General features: G+C 43.7%; 1 protein-coding gene across 1 annotated transcript in view; it reads right to left on the reverse strand.

Annotated features, from left to right (window-relative positions):
• The window catches only part of PTH1R (parathyroid hormone 1 receptor), a 109,981-nt gene that overhangs the window by 35,117 nt on the left and 51,594 nt on the right, over positions 1 to 23,270 (reverse strand). Inside the window, exon 2 of the mRNA XM_005143973.3 lies at positions 16,282 to 16,387. Coding sequence (XP_005144030.1) covers positions 16,282 to 16,387 — 106 coding nt within the window. The remainder of the gene's footprint in view (positions 1 to 16,281; positions 16,388 to 23,270) is intronic.

Below are 23,270 nucleotides of genomic sequence, written 5' to 3' on the forward strand. Positions count from 1 at the left end.
AGATGAGTGCCCACCCTTCCATCAGTCTCATCTTCCTCATTGTCTGTTCATTCTTTCTGCAAGGGACAAAGCCAGAACATAGCCACATTTAGAAGTGTTCAGAAATCCTCCAGGCATCATAAAAACTGTGGAACTTGACCTCATTTTCAACATTGCTTTAAAAAGAGGGAACTCCAAATCCCATTCTCCACCTCTTTTATCCTTCCAGCTTGTCAACCACCCATTTCTGCAGCTTTTCGTCCATAAGATTCCAGTGCCAAAAGGGAGCAAGTTCCAATTCAGATGCAGACATTCAACATGGGCAGGTAGGACTATGCACCCAGACCTAACCTGGTGTTTACATATGCCTTTGTGTTGGCCTGCATTAGCTGCACCTATCAATTAAACCCCAGCTGCAGTAGAGGATTTGAAGTGAAGAGGAAAAAACAGTGAATATACCTGAGGTCTGGTTTCAGAGCTACATCTGCCCTCTATACCCATGGCAGCTGATGAAGGAATTTATCAACAGCCTATAAAGTGTCTGACAGAGAGGAATTATACATGAATCAAAATAAAATGAAACAGACCGCTCTTATCTGCAAAAGAGCTCGGCTTAAAAAGAAATGATAAGCACGGCCAAGATCTCAATGTGTTTCATTAGTATCAGAGCTAGTGCCTTAGCAATCTTTCAACCAAACTGCAATTTATCCTTTATAATGAATGTATTTTCACAAGATTAAATAAGGATCCAGGATTGCTTTAAAGACCTTTGGCTGGTGTTGTACCCTCTAGGGTCAGAGCTGACAGTGATCAATTCAGTTTGGTGGTATTTCAGGCTATGAAAAACAACAGAAAAACTCTAAACAGCTGATTTCTTATGTTTAATTTAGTACTGATAAAGAGGACCCAACTAATCACTGCCTATCTTCTAAAACTTTAACTGAGAGTGAAGATAGGGGAGCTAAATTCCTCAGTATTGTTCTAATAAAAAAGAGGAAGAAGATTATTGCATTTGCTCCACTTCCAGTCACATTAGAGGAAGAATAATACTAGATTTCCTATTCATGGAAACCAGGAAAGCCCTTCCCTTTGGCACATTATGTTTCAGGATTACTTACACTGTGAAAACTGGTTTATTTATTTTCCAGTTCTCTGGAAGGATCAAAATAAAAAGGAAAAAAAAAGTATCCCACAGAATTTGGGTTAGGACAAAATGTTATTGTCTCTGAGGTTTGGTTTTTTTTTCAGACAAGGAAGTAAATGAAGATTTAATTTAGCACTCAAAGTGGCCTTACCTAAAATAAAACCAATCCTTTTTACAAATAAATAGATTTAGGTAAACTTGAAAATGAATGCCAGGGAGAAACAACACTGAGGAGAAAATGTCATGCTCTGAAATGCTGAGAGAAAAACCTTGCACTTTTTAGAACAGCTTACAAAGGTCAGCCTTCACTTGTAAGTAGTTTCATTTAGTATCATACTGCAATATTTGTCCAGAAAATATTAATGTGGAAAAGTATCTGGTGGGTACGCCCTCCTTACAGTGTAAACATACACACACACATCTGAAATGGACTCATTCAAAGGAAAACAATGCTTTCTGGATAACAGAATATACAATTGTTTCTTTTGGGGTAGTTTTATCCCCACAATCCTTACAAAAAGCAGAGGACACCTCTAGACTGGTGTTTTATCATGTGGACACTTTGGGAAGCCATCAGCTTCCCCCAAAAAATTGGGAAAAAAAAATCAGGTTTGCTGACTATCACTGCATCTGAAATATTTTATTGTCTCTGTGTATTGACCCATGGAATTGATTCATTTAACCTGATTAGTATTTGGTGGGAATTGATCTTCAGAAAATATCCAAGAAAAGACGCAAATGAATCTGTCATTGTTACCATGAACTGTTGCAACACAGAAAAGCCTCTGTAGTCTGCTCTTCATCTCTCTGCCATGCCCTGGCTCTCTCTCCCCACTCTGTGCTTGGAAAACACATTTCAGCCAAATTTGAAGGAGGGGTAAGACATCTTAGTCTGCCAGTTTCATGGTGATAGATGATCAGTAAAGAGCAGGTGAGCATTTGGCACCTGCCACCTGGCAACCAACTTTGCCAATTGACTAACAAACTGGCACATACATAACTTAAAATTAGGCACAGTATGGCTGTTTCTTGCCAATCTAGGGTGCCATAGGTAAGGCAAGGGGAGAGGAATTGGGTAAGGAAGGACTGCCAACTACTGTTTTGTAGTAGGGGGAAGCTGGAGGGAACATCAACAGGTCAAGCCAGGTGCCTCTGGATCTCCTGGTTGCAGAAAGAATTTAAAAGTTTCTAGATTGATTGAAACTCTTGGAAAACATTTAAAAAAATGGAAATATTGGACCAGACATGCTTTCTGACTGTTTGATCCACTTTCCTGGATTTTAACACAGCCAAAAGCTTTTTCTCCCCTCTGTACACGCCTGTTGTCCCATGCAGTAGTCCCACTGTCCTTCTCTCACTGCTTCCTCCAATACCTCTATTTTTCCATCTAAGGAGACAAACCATCAACCTTCTGAGAGGACAAGGGGTAATGGCTTCAAACTAAAAGAGCATTTATTCAGACTAGGTATGAGGAAGAAAGTTTTTACAATGAGGGTGGTGAAGCACTGGAACAGGTTGCCTCAAGGGTGGTAAGTGTCTCATCCCTGGAACAATTCAAGGCCAGGCTCGACAGGGCTTTGAGCAACTGGATTAGTGGAAGGTGTCCTTGCCTGTGGCAATGGGGTTGGAACTATATGAACTTTAAGGTTCCTTCCAGCCCAAACCATTCTATCATTTTATGACTACCAACATCCCTTCCTTACTCCCTCACCCTGTCTCCTGTGGTCCACCATGTGGTCCACCCAGCCACCTTTATCATTAATTTTTCCAGCTTGAGACTACTGGGACCAAATTCTGCACCTTCTGCCTCCAAGTTTCTCCTATTTTACTCACTCTAGAGGTCACTTAATAACTGAGCTGTTTATAAAATGAGAGAAAATACCATATATTTCATTGGTATTGTGCTGGAATCCAAACAAGACTTTTCTTTTTGTTTGTTTTCCCAAATATTTCCTCCAACATTTTTTTATTGGTTTATAAAAACATTAACAGTACTAACAACTTGGCTTCTCTCTGTTGTTTTTCTTTTCCCAGGTCATTTCCCAAAAGAAATCTACACTGAGTTACAAGAAGAAATCTGAAAAATGATGAGGAGTTTCAGGAAAGCAATAAAAAAAATCTGAAAGCTGACAATTTTTCCTGATGGCTATGTTTTAAAATAAAATTTAAAAAAATTTACAACCTTTTTTATTAGCTGTCATTAGAAAAAAAAAAAAGCACCACCTGCAAGTAGAGTGCTTTTGGCATGCTAAATATGAGTCAGTCTCTCTGGGACACTTCACAGTATTTAGAAGCATAGATAACCAGAAGGGATCCAGTTCATCCTAACTGCCAATAGAAAAGCTCTCAAAAATGTCTTTTTTAGGTGAAAAAGAATTTGAAGGTTCAAATACAGTGTTTGGGTTAATACAGGTGAGTAGGTTTGGGACACAGAGCTACATGTTTGGGACACAGAGCTACATGTTCTAAGCAAACTGGGAATGCAAAACATTTATTTCTTTGGAAGAAACAGTAGGATTCACTGAAGACGTAAGTCAGAAGGAATTCATAAACTTCCAAGAAAACAAGAAAATCTCACACATATCCCACATCCCAAGCATCTTGGATGTGTATCAGTCATTCAGGCAATGTTTTCTCAGACATTTATGTATGCTGGTGAAGCTCCTCTAAATTCAGAGCCATAATTCTCATGGATGGAGACAGGGAAGGTGGGAATTGCGCCAGAGTTTCTCATTGTTTAGAGGACATGACTGACCACTTTAGTGATAAATAAATTAGTTTTGTTGGACAGTGTGAGTAGCCGGAAGTGATGCAAGAACTCTTTCTTTTCTAGAAGCTTTGCAGATGGCTCATCCTGGTGTCTCCCTTCTGTCTCCATGGTTTGATACAAGTTCAGGGAGACAGAGCAGTTGTACTCACGGAGAAAGTGAGTATCGGTGACCAACACAGTCCCTGACTACAAGCCTATCACAGGCAGGTAAATGAGGTTGGTAAAAGTCAGCTGCTGAGGTAGGAATTAAAGGTTTGTCTTTTAAGGCTTATTGTGCTTTTTCATCCCTTAGTAGCTGCTAGAAGAGGTTTAACAGGTGCCAAGATGTCCTTGCTACTGGTGAATCAAAATAACCTCTCTGGGAAAAGCTCCTAAGTTCCTTTGCTGGAAAGGAAGGAAAGAAGTCTTCCAGCATTTTGGAAAGACTGGTAGGGTGGAAAGATTTTTTGGTGCCCTGGAGGAGAATAAAAGTCTTTGTCTGCTTAATCCAACAAGAGAGAACAAGAAAGAAGGTTTTTCTCATCCTATTGGTAAGCACTATGAATGGACAAGAGCTACAGAAGTGCGAAAGGATGCAAAAATAACCAGAGATGTAAACTGGCAGTGAACAAAGCTTATACTGGAAATTAAAAGAAGTGTGTATCCTTCAGATGAGTAATGTTTGTGATGAGGCCAGTAAGTTCCATTTCCCTCAGTGATTTTTAAATGTTATAATTAAAGCAAAGGGAAGCTGTGGCATTAATGGGGCTAGGAGGAGAGCACCATGTCACCTGCAGCTTTTTCTGCTATCCTTGTGCTTGGGCAGGTCAGTGCATCTTCATCTGACTTCAGTATCGCATATGCTGCTGTCTTATGATCAGCACAGTCACTTGTGCTTCCCAAAACCATCTCAGTTTTCAGGCTGGTTATCTACTTTTTCTCCAGGTCTCAGAAACCAGAGACAATTACTTCCAAGGGCAGAAGAAATTCTAAACCAGTCCAGGTTACTATGTCCTTCCATCCCAGGTACAAAGATGCCAACAGCCCTCCCAGTGTAATTCTGCACTCATCCCTTGAGACACCCAGCTCAGGGCTTCCTCGAGACAAACTCAGCCATGCAGAGCTGAGCCTCATTTTCCACCACCATATCCCTGCACCAATAAGGGTCTCTAGTTTCCTGAAGCATTTCCTATAAGATTGTTTTTCACTTCTCATCCCATCAATCCAGCTTGTTCAAATCCTCAGCTTCAGCCGAAGGCAGCCCCAAGGGTTCAGGCAGCAACAAATCCCTCAACAAAATACAGACTTCTGTCTGAGGGACATGTGTTGGGAGAGATGGTGCTAAATGCTGCCTTCATCCACTCTCTTCCCAGGGCTGTGCTTGAGCAAGGATGTAGGTCACCACCAGACAGCTCCTCCTCATCCAGCTCTGCAGAGGACATATCACCACCATGAAATGAGCACTCTGAGAAGATGAGGCATGTGGTGTCAGTTCACCATCTAAGTAGATCTAGTTTTCAGTGCCTCATTGAAATGCACTGAGTGGCAAGTTCCTCTAATATGAATTGCAATAGGATATATAACTATCAGATATAGGTCAGAAAGTCTGATTTACTTCTCTGCATGGGCATGCCATTTATCACAGACCATCTTTGCACATTTTCTAAGACTAGACTGTAAAATTCTCCGGGCAGGGTGTGTGTCTCAGTTCCTGAGGCGTCTGAAGGTTACTACTGTAGGGTACCCATTCATCTCACCATTGCTCAGACTGTCATGAATACTGCCTTATAGTAACACCATACTACAGAGTAGTTATAGCAGCACAGATTACTGTAGTTTTAGAACAGACATGCCGTGCAACTCTCCTTAACCCCTGAGGGTTGAAGTCTCAGGGCATGGAAATGTAGTCATTATCAGAAGCCAATATGATATTCAGGATGGAGTAAGCAAATGCTATGTTTAGTGCCTTTGCCGTGGGACTTGCCTTTTGAAGCCAGGCACAGAGTGCTTTCCGAAAGTGGTGCAACACATGCATCTCTTATTTTGCTTTTTCTTCATTTCTGCTTCCCCACCTGAGCTTTGTCAGAAATCTTAGGCTGTTTTGGTGGGAGAGAGAGGAAAGGAGAGGCATATTTTTGGCCATTCCTGCTCACTGCTCAGACTGCATCCCCAGGGTGCAATGAAGGCTATTCTGTCCTGCTTGCTACTTTTCTCTTGCCTCCTCCCTCCTTTCTTTCTCCCCCAGACTCAATTCCAATTTCTGTGCAAGTGGTACATACATGTGGAGAACACATTAAAACCATCTGTGAGGCTGCTTGGCAGCTGGATAAATGCAAACACGGTCTTGAGGTGTTTATCTAGGGGTATGGAATATAAATCAGCCCGACTTATTCTGGCACCGTGCAAGGCACCAGGGAGACCACAGTTGGAATATGGTGTGCAATTGTGGTCAGTCTATTACGGGAAGGACATTTTGGGGATTGGAAACAGGCAGGGAGGAGCAACCAAAAAAAATGACCCAGCATTTTGGGACAGGAAGGGGAGAAAGAGAGGCTTGGAGGACCAGTGGCTCTGTATAGGGGTATTTGGTGTTGCAGATGCATTGCAAACTTGGCTGTCAGAGCATGTGTGTATGAGCACCTGCATATACATATGTATAGGTAGGTATGTCTGCAGTGAAGGGTGTGTATTGTTGTTGACCTGTGCTGTACAATTAGGGGGAGGATGTGTCTATTCTGGGAAAAGATGTTCCTCATGCATCCAAGGGCATTTGCATGGGTAGCTGGGGACATACAGTGGAGTTGTGTGCAGTGTGTCCTGTGCCAGTGCATGCATCTCTGAACTTCTCTGTGTGTATGGGTTTTGTGTGCTAACCAGCCTGAGGGGAGGGTAAGGAGAGGGAGGGGATAGAGGGAGGGAGAGAGGGATGGATGGATGGATGGATGGATACAGGTTCTACTTATACTACTCAGAGACCTTTGCTGGTCTGTGTAACAGTGCTCAGTGGGCAGAACACCCCTTGCATGCTCAGCCCTTAGAGGGGAAAGCTCCTGAGATCTGTTCCTCCTTTGCATTGCAAGACTTATATGGCCACCTAGTAGGCATTTCTTAATGGGATTGGAAGTCCTTGACCTATAAACCTTTGCAGGTATAGGCCAGCTGTTGGTAGTTTCTATCTCTTGCTAGCTCTAATTCAAGTGTGACTGGCAAGCAGCCACCTGTGAAGAGCTGCAAGCCCTTGAAAGTCATCATAGTCTTCTGTCTTGAATGGTAGTGGTGGTAGACAGGTTGGATGGAAGAAGACATCTCTCTGTAGGGTTCAGTGCTTCTTTGATTCATCCTAGAACCACAGATGCCATGAATCTGAACTTTCCCCTCACAGTCTTGTCTGTTCTGCTATCTTGAAAGGTCTCCTGGTCCATGCTGGCCCCCACAAAGTGTCCAATGGAGAAGTGACAGCTGCCCCAGGCCAAAACTGTGCTGGGAGCATGCTAACAAGGGATGGTTTTATGTTTGCATGACAGACTTTAGGCCAGTGTTCTGGCCCTACACCATAAAGCCACAAGAACTGAGTGAGAAACAGGAAGAAAGAGAAGGGAAATCCCCCTCCCCCCCCCCCAAAAACCTAGCAAACCAAAACAAAAAACAATAGCAGAAACAAGATAGCAAGGGCAGGAGGAGATATGGGTTTATAGTGGTCTGGGTGTTTATGGCAAATCCTGAGTGCCCTGGATGCCTTTGTCCCCCTTAACTTCTAAGCCACCTGAGGCTACTCAGAACCCCTGAGGAGATCCTGGCAGGCTGGGTGATCAGGGGATGGTGCTTGAGCCTCTGGAGAGAAAACCAGGAGCAGATCCTCGGCTTCTGCAAGCCCAAAGGGAGCTTGGGCTTGGGTATAGGTCCTTTAGGGACAATTATGCCATAAACTCAGTTGCACAACCCGTGTACCTTAGGTAAATACACACAGCTTCTCAACTAAAAATAAACCCCTCTCCCTAGCAAATAGGTTTATTTGCTATAAAAACAAGCCATCTTGAAGCAAGCTGGAACACCTAGGACTCTGAGAAAGGATTGCCGATGGCCTTTGCTAATAACAGGTTTGTGTAAAAACCTTTCTCCCCCCACAAAATGTCCCATCTCCTTTTCCAAACCAGGGGAAGACAGGCTTTTAATTCATGGGTGAAAAAAAAGAAAAAGAAAAAAGAAAAAAAAAGCAGGTCTGATGGCATATGGCTGGGAATTTCACTTCATCCCCTTCCAGGTTTAACTTTGGGGTGGCATCAGGCTGCCCACCATGCCTGAAATGTAATATTTGTGTACATAGAACAGAAATTTTAGGGTTTCCTGTTCTTTCCAAAAGGCTTTCATCTAGAGACTAAATTTAAAGAAAAAAAGGGGAGAAAAAAAAAAAGGAAAGAAAAGAGGAAAGGGAGCCAAATGCTTGTAGGGACAGGTTTGGGTTGTTCTTGGTGTTTTGTTTTTTGTTTTAATATTTTGGGTCTGTGTACCTCACTGCCTTAGCCAAAAGTACCAGATGATGCTCATATCCTGAGAGAGGGGTGCATGGAATCACACCAGACTGGCTCAGCCCTGTCCCCCTATGGCACAGGTTCATGCGGGGCTGTACCCATGTCACCCTGTGGATCAGAGTCTATGGCAGATTCTTAGGCTCAGAGATATGCCTGGGAGGTGGGCAGGGGACAGATGACACTGTCTACATAATCTATTGTAAGGGTACAAGAGGCAGCTCACCCTCCATTACACAGCCTAAAGCGAAAAGTTAGCCTTTTTAAAGGGAGGGAAAAAAAAGGAATTTTGAATCTTTACACATAAACAGGAATCCATTATTGCTAAAGAAAGTTTAGAATTGTATTAAATTTTTACCTTTTTATTTGCTAGGATTTTCTTTTGGACTGTCAACACTGCTACCAATCATACATATAGTAACCACATGTTTCCACCCTTCAGAAACACTTGGCATGTCTATTATTCACTCTAATGCTCCTTAGTCCCTAATTCAACTCTTGAGATGCATCTCAGACACATATCTAAATAAATTGCATCTGGTTTATTTCAAGTGAACAAAATATTGCTGAACCACAATAGCAGATAACATATCTGAATACTACTTTTGACATCTAATTGCATAGGGCAGGAATCAGATGAAAGTTAAACACATGACATGACAGTGAACATTCCTTCCAGACTCTGGAAGCCTCCTGCCAATAAACGTCTCTTTCCAGTCTCTACAAGATGGGTGGACAACACTACACTCTCCATACTCCCAATCAACTGTATTCTTTCTTCACAACATGCAGTTCTAGTTTTATTACCTTTTTATATTTATTTATTATACTGGGTATTATGGCCATTTTTAGTAGCTGGAGGTACATTAAAGTTCAGCTCTGTGGCACAAAGACAAAGCCAGTGTTGATCAAGCTTGTGAAGGTGCAGGCTTATTAAGAGAACAACATAACCACTCCCTGGCCACTCTGGTAGGAAATGCTCTGGAAACAGCTGTCTTTTGGCACTGCACTCTGAGGGACATGGCACTTGTCAATAATTGTGCAGGCTGAGGAAAATTGTGGACTTTATAAATAAACTGAGAAAGTAAAAGCCAGCAAAGGGAAAAAGACAATGCTAAGTGGAACACATGGGAGACCAAGGTCTTCCTGCTTCCAGAGGATGGTGGAACTTTATTCAAAGTACTTCTGGGCTGGCTGCTTCCTGGTAAAGAGTTCATAAAGTCCATGCACAGCCAGGATCACATTTTCCACTCAAAGAACCAGTTCTAGTGCATGTCTCTATGCCAAATCCAAGTCTGTGATGGAAGAATGATGTACAGAAATCTCCTCAAAATCTCATTTACTCTCTTGGGGGCAAGGAGGGTTTCTGTGCACGCAGGTCCCTCCCATGGTGTGTCTTCTTGTGTTAATCTGTGTAGCCATTTCTAGTCTGTGATTGCCAAGTAAATGCATTAGGAGTTGGTAGCTGCAAGGCAAAAGAGTGAACAGCAAATAACAGTGCAAAAATTGAGGTTCAGTGCTGATCCAGGCTATCTCATTTCTTAAGGCACATGGATATGTCTGAAATTTAAATTTTACCCTTTGTAAAATGGTTGAATGAATAGGGGGTGGAGAGGGAGGAAGGGGAGCAGAAATAAGTTGCAGAGCTGAACTGTGGAAGAAATCAGTGAATCTGAGATAAATCAATGCCCTCACTAAACTGAATGGGAATCTGCCAGTTCATACCAGGAAAAGAAGTGGTCCATGAAATGTACTCAGCAATGAGATGTACAACAGAGGAAGAGAACTCAGGTACCCACTGCACTGCAGGAAATTTCTAATGCACTTTCCTTATTTCAAAACAAACCTGGAGGCTTTAAAGTGAGAACGATGATGAAAGTTTTGAGTTTCAGTCAAGTGGGATTTATCCACAGATTTTTGTCAGTTTCTGTCCACCTGGATTTGAATCTTTGTATCCTTACCTGGAATTCCAGGACAAAAGGAAATATGGTTTGTGGCTTGTGCCCTGGCTGAAGAGGAAGTAGATGAGCATATCCAAACCTTGGCTCTGCCACAGACTCTCCTTTGAGACTGGAGGTGAGGCATTGAATATCCCTGTGCATCAGGTCCCAAGAATGAGGTCACAAGCCCTAGCAGGCTTTCATGCCAGTTTGCATGATATTTCTATCTAAAAACATAAAAAAATAATAATGAAGGTGTCCCAAATTCCCTCACAGCTTCCTAAAACAGAGATCAATTACCCATGGAGTGAAATAAATCATCACACTGGGCTACGATCACACCCCTGCAGAGGCAGGATCCAAGCAGCCCTCTGCCAGGTGGTATCTGGCAGCTTCTGATGAACAGGAATAGACATGGGTGAGTGCAGGACAAGATCTGATTGCACTAAGGGGATGCATACACACCTTGATGTAAAGTGGGCCTGCATGAGAGCAAGGAGGGAAGGCAATGAGGAATAAATCAATTTGGCTTATTCGTTCAGCATGTAATGCTCAGAGCAGTACACCAACACCTTTCTTTCCTGGCACTGTTCCTTTCCCTGTGATGGCTGTTTATGTGGCTGCATTATGATCCAGATCAGGAAGCCTCCTCCAAAAAGGTTCCTTCTCAGGTCAGTCAGTTGCACTACTGGCCCGCTCATACTTGCATGCTAAAGGGAGTCTGAAATAGCAAATGAAGGCATTCTTCTTGGTGATAAGAAAACTGACCCCTGTGTACACACACAGCATCTCTCTTAGCATAACTGAGTTCTGCTCAGTCCCTGTTAGACAAACTGTCTTATCAACCATACAGGCTTCTACGGAAGTCACTCCTTTCCTTTGTCATTGAGATGCCCGGCAGAGCCAGTTCAAGACATGACATGCAGTTAGGAGTCCATGGGACTCCATTTTCCCTTTGTCTGAGAGGAGAGACATTACTGCTGCCTCTTCACCTCTTCCATCTGGCTGCCTTTGAGCTGGCAGAACAGTGCTTTATTCAGTCTTGCTCAAACTCAGGTATGAACTCAAAGGGTTGATGAGAGCAGGTTTGCAAGAAGAGGGCCCCAGAAGGCTCCTTGGAGAAGCAGAGGTTGTCTGCAGAAGTGCACATGCCTATTTCTCATGGCTTAGAGAGCCATGAGAAGGAAATATCTCTGAGTGCCTATAGTAATGGATGCATCTCTCAAAGTCCTCTTCTGACTCTATCCACAAGCTGTACCACTGAACACTGAGGGGTGCATGACAAAACCCCAGAGCAGAGGCTCAAAACTCAGATCTCAGGCTACACAACTGTCTTTACTTGTTTCAGAGCTTGTGTAAGTGTCCAACGCAAAGCAGCTGTAAAACAGCCATGGGGCAAAGGCCTCTTTTCCTGTAATCTCTGTGGTTAAGAGCTTCCCTGGAGACATGGGGCTCTCGAGTCCAAAGCACTCCTTGTTGACTTGGGCCAGGGGTTTTAAGCAGGAGCTTTCTCCTTTCCCAAACATCCTACAACACTGAGCTGTCCTCAGGGTTGTTCCAGATTTAGAGTTGCTCCATGTCAAAGGCTGTCCCAGAAGATACTGGCTCTACAAGCAGATTCTGAGGTTGGGCAGCTGAGATACAGTTCTTGCACAAGTGCTTTTTGGTATTTTCAGACATAGGTAAGCATAACTAATGGAAGAGAATTCGATCTCATTTTTTACCTTTGACATTCTAGGCAGTAAATAGTTGTTTATGGGAAATAACAACATATATTTAGATCCCCTCAAGCAGAGCTGAATGAATATTTTCCCTCACCAGAAGCAATTATGTAAGGAAAGTTGGACAAGTCTCTTCTTTTGATGACAGTATGATGAGCTTTCCTTATGATCTTCCCAAAACTACTGCCTCACTGTGAGCTTGTCCTTTTTCCTTCTTTGGAATGACAAACCAAGCACAGACTTGAACATGCAAGATGACTGGATACAACATCACAGAATCATGAGGGTTGGAAGGGACCTCTGGAGATCATCTAGCCCAACCTCCCAGAAAAAAAAATATATATAAAAAACAACCAAACAAAAAAACAACCCCCCAAAACCAGGAAAAAAAAATAAAGAGAGACATAACATGTGAAGACCTGTGAAGCTCCTCTTCTTTTCCAGTGTAAAAGACAGATGAATTACCCAGACCTCCCCTTCCCTCCTTGTCTAGCTCTGCACTTGCTGCTTTCTAGTTAGACTCTCACCAGTCTTTGACAACTGAACCCTGGAGTCTGCAGGACTTCTGCAGCGAGAAAACAATCTCTTCAAGGAGCCTTCATGTTGTTAGCTTGTGATCGTAAGTCCCCTGGGCAGGACTAATTCAAGGCCACACTTGAAATACTGTGTTCACTTCTGGAGCCCTCACAACAAGGAAGACATTGAGGTGCTGGAACATATCCAGTAAAGTGCAATGAAGCTGGTGAAGAATGTGGAGCACAGGTGTGATGAGGAATGGCTGAGGGAACTGGGGTTGTTTAATCTGGAGAAAAGGATGCTCAGGGGAGACCTTATTGTTCTCTACAGCTACCTGAAAGGAGGTTATAGTGAGGTGGGGGTCAGTCTCTTCTCCAGGTAACAAGGGGTAAGACAAGAGTTAGTGGCCTCAAGTAGTGCCAGGGGAGGTTTAGGTTGGATATTAGGAACATTTTACTCCCCGAAAGTGTTGTCAAGCACCAGAACAGGCTGTCCAGGGCAGTGGTGGGGTCACCACCCTGGAGGAGTTTAAGAGATGTGGTAGATGTGGTGCTTAGGGACATGGTTTAGTGGTGGACTTGGCAGTGCCAGGTTAATGGTTGGTGCTGATGATCTTAGACATCTTTTCCAACCTAAATGATTCTGTGATTCTATTGTTTCAGGCCAACGGGTGCACTGCTCCCTGTGATCTATGGCTTCCCCCACCTCTAATATAAAATAAGTCTGTTCTATACTAGCAGAAGCAGCCTTTGGAGTGGGACCTATTCACACTGCTGAAAATTAAGAGAAAATCCAGGGACATGGGTTAAGTCTCTGGCTTTGCTTTCAGAAGGCACTGTGAGCTGTCAAGACAGGAAGGAGCATAGCTATATGCTATCCAGGATACCTTTCAAGGAGACAAAGCCCTTTGTGCCCTTTAACATGGGGACCAGCAGTGTCATTGCCAGTAGGTAGACTTGTTATATAGTGGCACATCAATGCGATAGGCTGCCACTATTATTAAACTGAGGGTCAAATGGACCTGGGCACATCTCCCTGCCTGCAGAATCCCTTGCTTTCCTTCCAGGAAAGGCTAGATCTTGCAGATCCAAAATACAAATACATTGTGAGGGACAACTCTGTCCTACATCACTAGAAATCCAAAGACAAGACAGATAGGGGACCCGGTGGTGTAATAACACAACTCAAGCTCTCCATGGCAGTTAGAAGAGTCCTCCTGCCACCCAAAAGGGTGCTCCTTAGAAACACTCCCAGTGATATCACAGGACACTTAAAGCTGGGAGTGGCTGCCCAGGGTTTATATTGCTCCATGTTACAACAACTTTGCCCCCATAAATATTGTCTGCAGGTGGGGGCTGGTGCATCTTAATTGTAAAGACCATGTTGCTCTTAATAGGCTTTTTCTTTTGGGTCTGTACCAAGGGAAGAGACAATAGGATGAGGTCCTCCATCTGGCTGAGAAGGGCAGACCCATATGTCCTTGGGTGATTAACACAAATCAAAAGCAGGCCCCAGTTTCCATATCATCAAAGGAGGAAAAGACTGGACCTAATCACTTTTCACCCTGGGCTCTGAAGCCTTTGTGCAAAAACAAAGCTTCTGAGCCTTAGCCAGGCAATTAATTACATTAAAGTTAACACAGTACAGATTAAAGCTTTTTGTTCTGTCACCCCCAACCCCACAAGAGGATCTGAAACTATCCATCTCCTTTGACTCCTGCAGCATGAAAGAGCAGATACACCTCAAAATGAAGATCAAGTTTGTCTGTTCTCAAATATCCATATAACATTATCATTTCATGTATCTAAAGGCATCTGTAGCTTAAAAATCAGTGGATGATATGCTGTTCTGCATAGTGGGAAGATTGTTTGCAAATTGCAGAATCCTCTGTCTGTGCTCACCGACTCTAGACCACCTCAGAAATGGTCTGTTGATCGATGCCTTGTTTATGAAGAGCTAGAGTGAATTTTGGGGGTGTTGCAGAGGCGCTGCCACTGAGGATTCTTTCACACCATCTTAAAATGTTTCTGGGGAAAGGCTTGATCAGAATTCATTGTGCCTTTGGATTAGAGGACCACTTACAGATTGATTCGATCTAACTACTTAGATCTAAAGCTAATGATTGCTTTGAGTCTTTAAAGCCGTATTACTGTTGTAATTATTGACAACAGGTGATTCCTCCTCTTGGCTGTGCTATTTGGGGTTAGGCAGAGATTTGCAATAGAGAATGCATTAATGAGCCTGAGTTCTATTGCCTGAGCAGCTCAGAATAGTTTTTTTTCCAAAGCCAGGATTTGGGTTCATGAGATATCTAAATGAAAATGTATTAGATTTCTTTCTGTTCCAATCAAAAGCAGAGCTAATGCTGGCCTCAATCACAGAACCAGGTCTCAAAACAGGAACAAAGACATATTTGCAAAGCCCAGTGCTATGCTTCCTCTGCTCTACCAAACTGACCATAGTAAAGAGCCCAAAGTCTGCTTGTCAGTCACATGCATCTCCCCAACCCTACCAACACAGTTCCTGACAATTAAGGAGATAAATACTAAAGGCTGACAGTCATATAGAAAAGAATTAGAAAATAGGGTGTGAGAGCAAGACCAGCTGGTGGACATCACCAGATCCCAAGGTAAGTAGGTGGTCTATAGTACAACAGAAGGAAATGCCTTTGCACATATGTTTTTTAATGAGGTGTTAATTGGGCATTGGGTGGACAGGACAAAGAAGCAACTGAGGATGTGGCTTGAGGTTTTGGTTGATGCAAAGCAGGAGGCCTGGAATAAAATGAAAGCTGGGCTTTTATGGCCTCTTGCTGTCCTTTTGTCACTTGCAATAGGAGAGGGACACAAGGTGGACAACAACTCTGTTCTGAAATCACAGCTAGCTTTAGGGAACCCTCCTTCTTCTGGCGATATCTCTAGGTACTCCCAGAGTGCTGGCTGTAGAAAAGAGATCTCTAAGATGCAACAGTGGAAGTGGGAAACATTCTAGCTTGTCTTTGTCAGTCAGGCAACAGAGGGAGATGGGACAGCATGCCCACCCAGGAGTAGCTGAGTGGGTGCAGGATGGCTCAGCACACAGACCTGGTGCCAATAATTAGCACATCTGAAACTGATGAAAGAACCCAATGGGAGATGATTACTTTGCTACCCACATGAGAGAGCTTTCTCCCTTCCTTCTCCCTCCAGCTTTACATCTGGTAATGATTTTGCAGCTCAAAATAGAAAGGAAGTGGGGGAAAAAGGCTTAACTGAGCTTAGGCCTACTTGAGAACAGAGAGAGTATGTCAGAGGGAAACAAAGAAATGTTCTTGGAAGAATGCTTTGTTTCCTGTACTACTGGTGTCATGCTGCAAAGGATCTTGGGAGAACTGATGGTGGATGCTATCTCCCATACTTTGCCTGGTGATGGTAAGTGGGCTCTGGGAATAGCAATAAGGGATGTAAACCCATGACTAAGACTCTTTCACCCTCCTGACCCCTTGACATCTGGAGTTCTGGAGCAGAAGAAACAGGCTGTGACAGCTTTGCTTTACAACACCTTGTGTTAAAGACAGCCTAACCTGAAAAAAAGGTATACTGGGTCTTTTGCAGCTACCTACCTATATGCTCTGTGTGTGGGACTAAGGGGAAGGGCTGGGTTTGAGCAAGGAGGAGCCTGGGCCCAGCCCCAGCCATGCAGTCTGGATTCCTGTGGGAGCACTCACCATGCACCTTGGGGACCTTGGCTTTGAGGTGTCGTTCACACTTAGCCTTGGCTTTTAGCAGTAGGAAGATCTGCTCCTCTTTGGTAATGACATCATCAGCATCCACCTGCAGTGATGGGGAGAAATGAGGTTAAACCTCAGTATGTGAAGAGCAGCAGGACACAAGCTTATTATTAGATAATGTAGGTGATCCGAATGCATAATCTGCTTTATATCAGCAGTCTCCTCCTCCAGTCTTACTCTATGTGCATCTCCGTTTGCTCAGCAGTTAGTGTCCCAAGCAACACCTCTTACAAGATGCCACATGGAATCATCCATGTACATGGCAAAGGAAGCACACACTGCAATTATTCACATCATATACATGCACACACAGGAAGCCAGCAATTTCTGGGCTGGCATGCCCCTACTTGCAGGGACAAGACTACTATTTAAGAGGGAAAAATATCCTAGTAAATAATACTGTAGCAAGGTATCTTTTCTTCCTCTTAAGAGTTGCAACCTGCCACCATCAATGCAGTGCTATTTCCATCTCTGCATGCAGGCCTTCAACCTCTGTAAGTCCAAGAACATGTGCAGAGAGGGCTGTCCCAGGCAGGGCTGTGAGCTGACAGCATCTGCCCCCCAGACAGAGGCTCAGGGAAAACCATGTGCACCATCCTGGGAGAATAAGATTTCTCATCCTGTAAGATTTTTAGGGGTCAAAGAACAAGAAAAGGGGGGGCAGGGAGGGTCCTGTTTTACCCCCCTCTGTTTGTTTCTTCCTGATATGAGATATACTTGGCTCTGAAAGGCACTCACTGCTCATCAGAAAAAACAGTCTTACTTCATAAGGCTGGCACATTCCCATCAGGAATGGTTGGCCTCAGTAATCTGGGGGTACCACCATGGAGAAGGTTTGTTCTAAGAATGTTATAGGGCATGGAGCTTTGATCTAATGCAACATGGCTGCTTTCATTTTCTGCTGTGCTTCTTGGGCACTTAGCTTGTATGTCCGGCTCAGGCATTCGGGACCAGCCCCACTGCCAGATAGAGCCTGAGATTAGGAAGACTTCTTGCATGTCATTTCAGCAAGAATGCATGGACATTTCACTGTCCCCATCCCAGGTATACTGAGGTGATACTGCCTTTGTTCTTTTCTACTTCCTCACCCTCCCCTAAAAAAGCAGTATACTTAACCTTCCCTCACATTTGTTTTTGCCCCAGATCTCCATCACCACCAGAATGGGTGATGGTGATCATACTTTGCAGGTGCTTTGTGATTTGCATCATGTAAGGGGGTGAAGAAAGTTGTGGGCTCTATTGATCTGATGTCAGTCCTTTTCAGGCTTTGACCTGCAGTGCCTGATCACCCATGTGAAAGCTTTGAGGTTTGGGTCTATCCCTGGTACTCTCCAGTCATGACAGAGTGTCTCTGGGAGAAATCCTCATATACAAGATTGTCTCAAAACAGTTCAAAGCAAAGAATAACCATGTGCAACACCTTGTAGGGCTCCTGAATTAAGGATGTTGATAACACACTATGATTCACTCTTCTCATTGTGTCTGTTTCCCTAATACATGTGTGTTTTGATTAATTAAGCTATAAATGCAATGAGAGGAGATGTTTCCTCTCTCTGTATTTGTAAGGAATTTAGCACACTCACTCACAAAAGCATAATGTAAGCAAAGGCTGCAATACTGGTTTATAGAAAGCAACTTTTATTTTTATTTTATTATATTGACTGTGCTGGTGGGACTGGCCACTGTAAATGTGCAATGCAAAACCTAGGGTAGTGCTTCACATCCTGATGGATGGAGCAGACTTAAATCTCAATGCATAGTACAGGCAGGCAAAGGAAAGATTACAAAACCTTGGTGGAGATAGCTGTGACCTGTAGATGAGGGGGAAAACCTGTTGATGGGCTGTAGAGCCTGCTTATGGAGGTGGCTGCTCATTTCAGTTTCTCTGAAGCACAGACTGAAGGGGGGTTATTGACATTTTGCTGTACTCCCCCAAAATGCTGCTATTCAGAATTAAGGTTACTTCACTCGAGTTAATTAGTTTTGGAAAGCAAGTAAGATAAACCAGCTGAAGACAAATCAGTTCTTGAGCAAGACTTATTACAAATGACATAACTAGGGTTAATGAAATCCAGCTTAGAAGTAAACTCAGATTCAATTTCCAGAGTGCTCCTATGGAGAGGGACAGTGTATGTTTGAGCAGCTGGTGCAGCAGTGGACACACAGATGGATAGCTAGATCTGATAAGGGGACTCTGAGTAAAACAGAAGTTAGTTTTTCATGTCCTTGGAAAAAATCCACACTAAAAATCCTCCAGAAGTGGGAGTTGGTTTCAGAACTGCATTAACATTAATGCAAAAAAAAGCCATCCTTTTCCAGATGTTTGTCCTGTCCATAGTTAAGGCAACATCCCACATTTAAACTCTTATTAGAAACATGAAGCCTCTGGGTCAAATTCTGCTGTCATTTATATCTGCACAAACCCTGAATGATTCCACCAAAGCTGGAGGAGTTATAGTCTGGATTTACGGTGGCCAGAGTAGGATGTGACCTTAGGCATTTCAAATGATTCATCCCTTGCATGCTTAATCCTCTGGCTCCTTGGCTGCGCTTTGAGAGTAGGGCCGCTCCCAGCCAGAAGGACATATGGTCTCCAGGCCAGGACAGAAAATAAGTTCTACTTCCCAGGAAGGGAGATAAAGTCACTGAGCACTGTCAGAACGGCTGGGCCAGAGCTCTGAATCCAACCCTCAGGACCCCAAGGCTCCTCAGCTTTCCTGAGCCCTGGTTACTAGTCTTAAATTTAGAAAACCTGCCAGAACCTTAAAAAACAACAAAACCAAACACAACTCCCCGTTCTCTCCCCTCCCCCAGAACTTGTTCAAATGCTAAGAGGTATGTTTAGGACCTATCCTTCTGTGTTTCTCCTGGGTCAAAAAGGCTAAGACATGTATGTAAACAGCTATATGAACAAGAATAGATTTTCATTTGGTCCTGCAACTTGAAGGAGACACCTATTCTCAAGAGACTTAGAAAAACTGTGCAGCCTGGCAATGTTGCTCCTTTGGTCCTGAATCATAGAGTGGTTTGAGTTGGAAGGGACTTTAAAAACCATCTGGTTCCAATCACCTTGCCATGCACAAGGACACCTTCATAGAATCATAGAATCATAAAATAGTTAGGGTTGGAAAGGACCTCAAGATCATCTAGTTCCAACCCCCCTGCCATGGGCAGGGACACCTCACACTAAACCATATCACCCAAGGCTTCATGCAACGTGGCCTTGAGCACTGCCAGGGATGGAGCATTCACAACTTCTCTGTGCAACCCATTCCAGTACCTCACCACCCTAACTGTAAAGAATTTCTTCTTTATATCCAGTCTAAACCTCTGCTGTTTAAATTTCAACCCATTACCCCTTGTCCTGTCACTACAGTCCCTAATGAAGAGTCCCTCACCAGCATCCCTGTAGGCCCCCTTCAGATACTGGAAGACTGCTATAAGGTCTCCACGCAGCCTTCTCTTCTCCAGGCTGAACAGCCCCAACTTTCTCAGCCTGTCTTCATATGGGAGGTGCTCCAGTCCCCTGATCATCCTTGTGGCCCTCCTCTGGACTTGTTCCAACAGTTCCATGTCCTTTTTATGTTGAGGACACCAGAACTGCACACAATACTCCAGGTGAGGTCTCATGAGGGCAGAGCAGAGGGGCAGGATCTCCTCCTTTGACCTGCTGGTCATGCTCCTTTTGATGCAGCCCAGGATACAATTGGCTTTCTGGGCTGTGAGTGCACACTGAAGCCAGCTCATGTTAATTTTCTCATCAACCAACATCCCCAAGTCCTTCTCCACAGGGCTGCTCTGAATTTCCTTTTGCCTGTAGCTGTGCCTGGGATTGCTCTGACCCAGGTGTAGGACCTTGCACTTGGCATGGTTAAACTTCATGAGGTTGGCATCAGCCCACCTCACAAGTGTGTCAAGGTCCCTCTGGATGGCATTCCTTCCCTCTAGCGTATCAACAGAACCACACAGCTTGGTGTCATGGGCAAACTTGCTGAGGGCACACTCAATCCCACTGTCCATGTCACTGACAAAGATGTTGAACAGGACAGGTCCCAACACCGATCCCTGAGGGACACCACTCATTACTGGTCTCCAGCTGGACATTGAAACGTTGACCACAACTCTTTGCACACAGCCATCCAGCCAGTTCTTTATCCACCGAGTGGTCCACCTATCAAATTGATGTCTCTCCAATTTAGAGACAAGGATGTCATGTGGGACAGTGTCGAATGCTTTGCACAAATCCAGGTAGATGACGTCAACTGCTCCACCCCTGTCCATCACTTTTGTAGCCCCATCATAGAAGGCCACCAAATTGGTCAGGCAGGATTTTCCCCTAGTAAAGCCATGCTGGCTGTCACCAAGCACATTTCTCTTTTTCATGTGCCCTAGCATGCCTTCCAGGAGAATCTGCTCCCAGATTTTGCCAGGCACAGAGGTGAGACTGACTGGTCTGTAATTCCCCGGGTCATCCATTTTCCCTTTCTCGAGAACAGGTTGCTCAAAGACCCATCTGACCTGACCTTGAACACTTCTAATGACAGAGCATCCACTACTTCCCTGGGCAACCTGTTCCAGTGTCTCACCCCTCATAGTGAAGAATTTATTCCTAATATCTCATTTAAATCTCCCCTCTGTAAAGTTTAAATCCATTCCCCCTTGTGCTGTCCCTACCTGCCCTTGTCAAAAGCCCCACTCCAACTTTCTTGTTGGCCCCATTAGGCTCTGCAATGCCCTAAAGTCTCCCTGGAGTCTTTTCTCCAGGCTTGAACAACCCCAGCTTCCTCAGCTTGTCTCCTTAGAAGAAGTGCTCCAGCCCTCAAAACATCTCCATGGCCCCTGTCTCTATCCCTTGTGAAACCTTCTTCTAAGGCATTTCAATGCATTAGCCAAGCTGGAAGCTCTCCAGTGGCAGAGGCTTGAGCCATATGCTGCCAGATGAGATACCAAAATGACCCAGACTTGGGTTCAAGGGGCAGGAGTTAGGATAGAGCAGAGAATCACAACTGGAAATCATAGAGCAGCTTTGGACTTCTTGGCTACTAGAACAGTTTTGACTGTTCAATACTACTTTTCCCCATGCATCTGATTTTCTTGCTCTGGATATTCCAATCTTAAGACAGTGCTGCTTTACTCACCCTTTTGTCCTGGCTGTCAAAAAGTTAAAAGAAAGCCACAAGAACATTTTCTTTACAACACACTTGCACTCATGATATTAGACTTACTTGGATCTGGCTCAACAAAACTTTCTAACAAACAGTCTCAACACCTGATCCAGAAATACTGTGGGACATCCTTGCTAAAGTAATTAGCAATCATGTATGCCAACTTCTTGGAATCTGAATGTCCCTAGGCAGAGAAATAAGTGGCTTCAGTTTCAGATGTGCTGAAGTACAGGCTGCAGGCATTCATAACAGGTGGGAGCTAATGCTAGTGAAGCAGTCCCTACTTCGGAGTAGATTTAGATCCCTTGGGTTGGGAGAAATGTGGCCAGAGATGTGGCTATGAGACACTCAATGGTACAAAGCTGATTAGTCACAGATTTGCAGAATTTGAAACCTGTGAGGCACAAGATGATGAGAAGAAGGTCTAAAAAGAATATGAGAAAGTATGTAAGTCAATCATAACAGTGGATTCAAAATAGGATTAGACAAATTAATAAGGAAAAATATCCATCCCTAGCTGTTAAAATATGTGGCTTGGATGCAAATTCCTGATGCAGAAATTTTCAGTGATCAGCAATCTTACACTGCTGATCACCAAAAGCTGGAAGGAAGGTGACATCTGTAAGAGCTGTCTCTTTCTCTAAGCATTCTGAGCTTCTAAGGATTGTCTGTTTGGACGGAAGATTGACTGAATAAGGCTGTTTTCATATAAACCTATAGGCTGTTTTTCTAAATCCAAAGAAAGCTTGTGCATTCTGAGCATGCAGGAACATAAACATACATCCAGGGTTTGGTCTGATTTTACATGCTCAGCACAATCTGCATTCTCAACACCTGCTGCTCAGGACTATGAAGCAGTAGACAAGAGGTGCTAGAAGTGCTTCATTCACCTGAGCACTACAGCTACAGCTTGTAAAGGCTTACACATTCAATATTTCATTCACTTTTAACAAAAAAAACCCTGCTATAATCCTACTTATCTGTAGCCCCAAACTTTTCATTCTGTAGACATTGATTAACCAACAGAAAAAGAACAAACACCATATGTACTTATAAATACAATACCTGCCTTACTGGCCAACTGGAGATATTCAGGATAAGATTTACCAGTCTGAAGTGTCTACCAGGAGTTCCCCTTATAGTCATCGAGTATTTAGAAACACAGATCAGCTGAAATTCATTCCATCCTCAAACCACCACCTAAAATAAATCAGATCAGCTGTGGGGATTCTCTCTCCTCTCCCTCTTCTCCCTTTTTTCCCCTTTGGGCAGCTGACAACTGCAGTAATTGGTACCACTAACAAGATTGATAGCTGCAGTGTTTAATTGCAGAGCTTTAGCTGGCATGAGCTCTAGAAGCAAGAAAAGCCTCTGAGGTAGGTCAGAAGTAGTGTCAGAGATAGGTGTATCTCCCAAATCCATCTATTTTGAAGTATGAGATCAAGGTCATTGTGCCCCTGCAAAAGTTAATCACTTGAAAAGAAAAGACAGTAAATTCCTTTTCATGAGTCCTCGCCTGAATTTTTTCAGTGTAAGTTTCTGTGCTGAGATTACTTGGCATCATGTTTATACAAGATGGAAGTATTCAGGCTGGGCACCTCACAGCTAAGTGCCAGCTTTACACTTCAGTCCTGCTGCTTCAGACTAGCTACAGCTGGAAGAGATGGGGCTCCTTTCTGGCTTCCCCAGCTTTGCGATCAAAGCCCATCTGCTACTCTTTCTCAGTGGTTATCACCTCTCAGTTTCCCAGCGCTGTTTTTT

The sequence above is a fragment of the Melopsittacus undulatus genome, chromosome 1, assembly GCF_012275295.1.
Source record: "Melopsittacus undulatus isolate bMelUnd1 chromosome 1, bMelUnd1.mat.Z, whole genome shotgun sequence".
Classification (NCBI taxonomy): domain Eukaryota; kingdom Metazoa; phylum Chordata; class Aves; order Psittaciformes; family Psittaculidae; genus Melopsittacus; species Melopsittacus undulatus.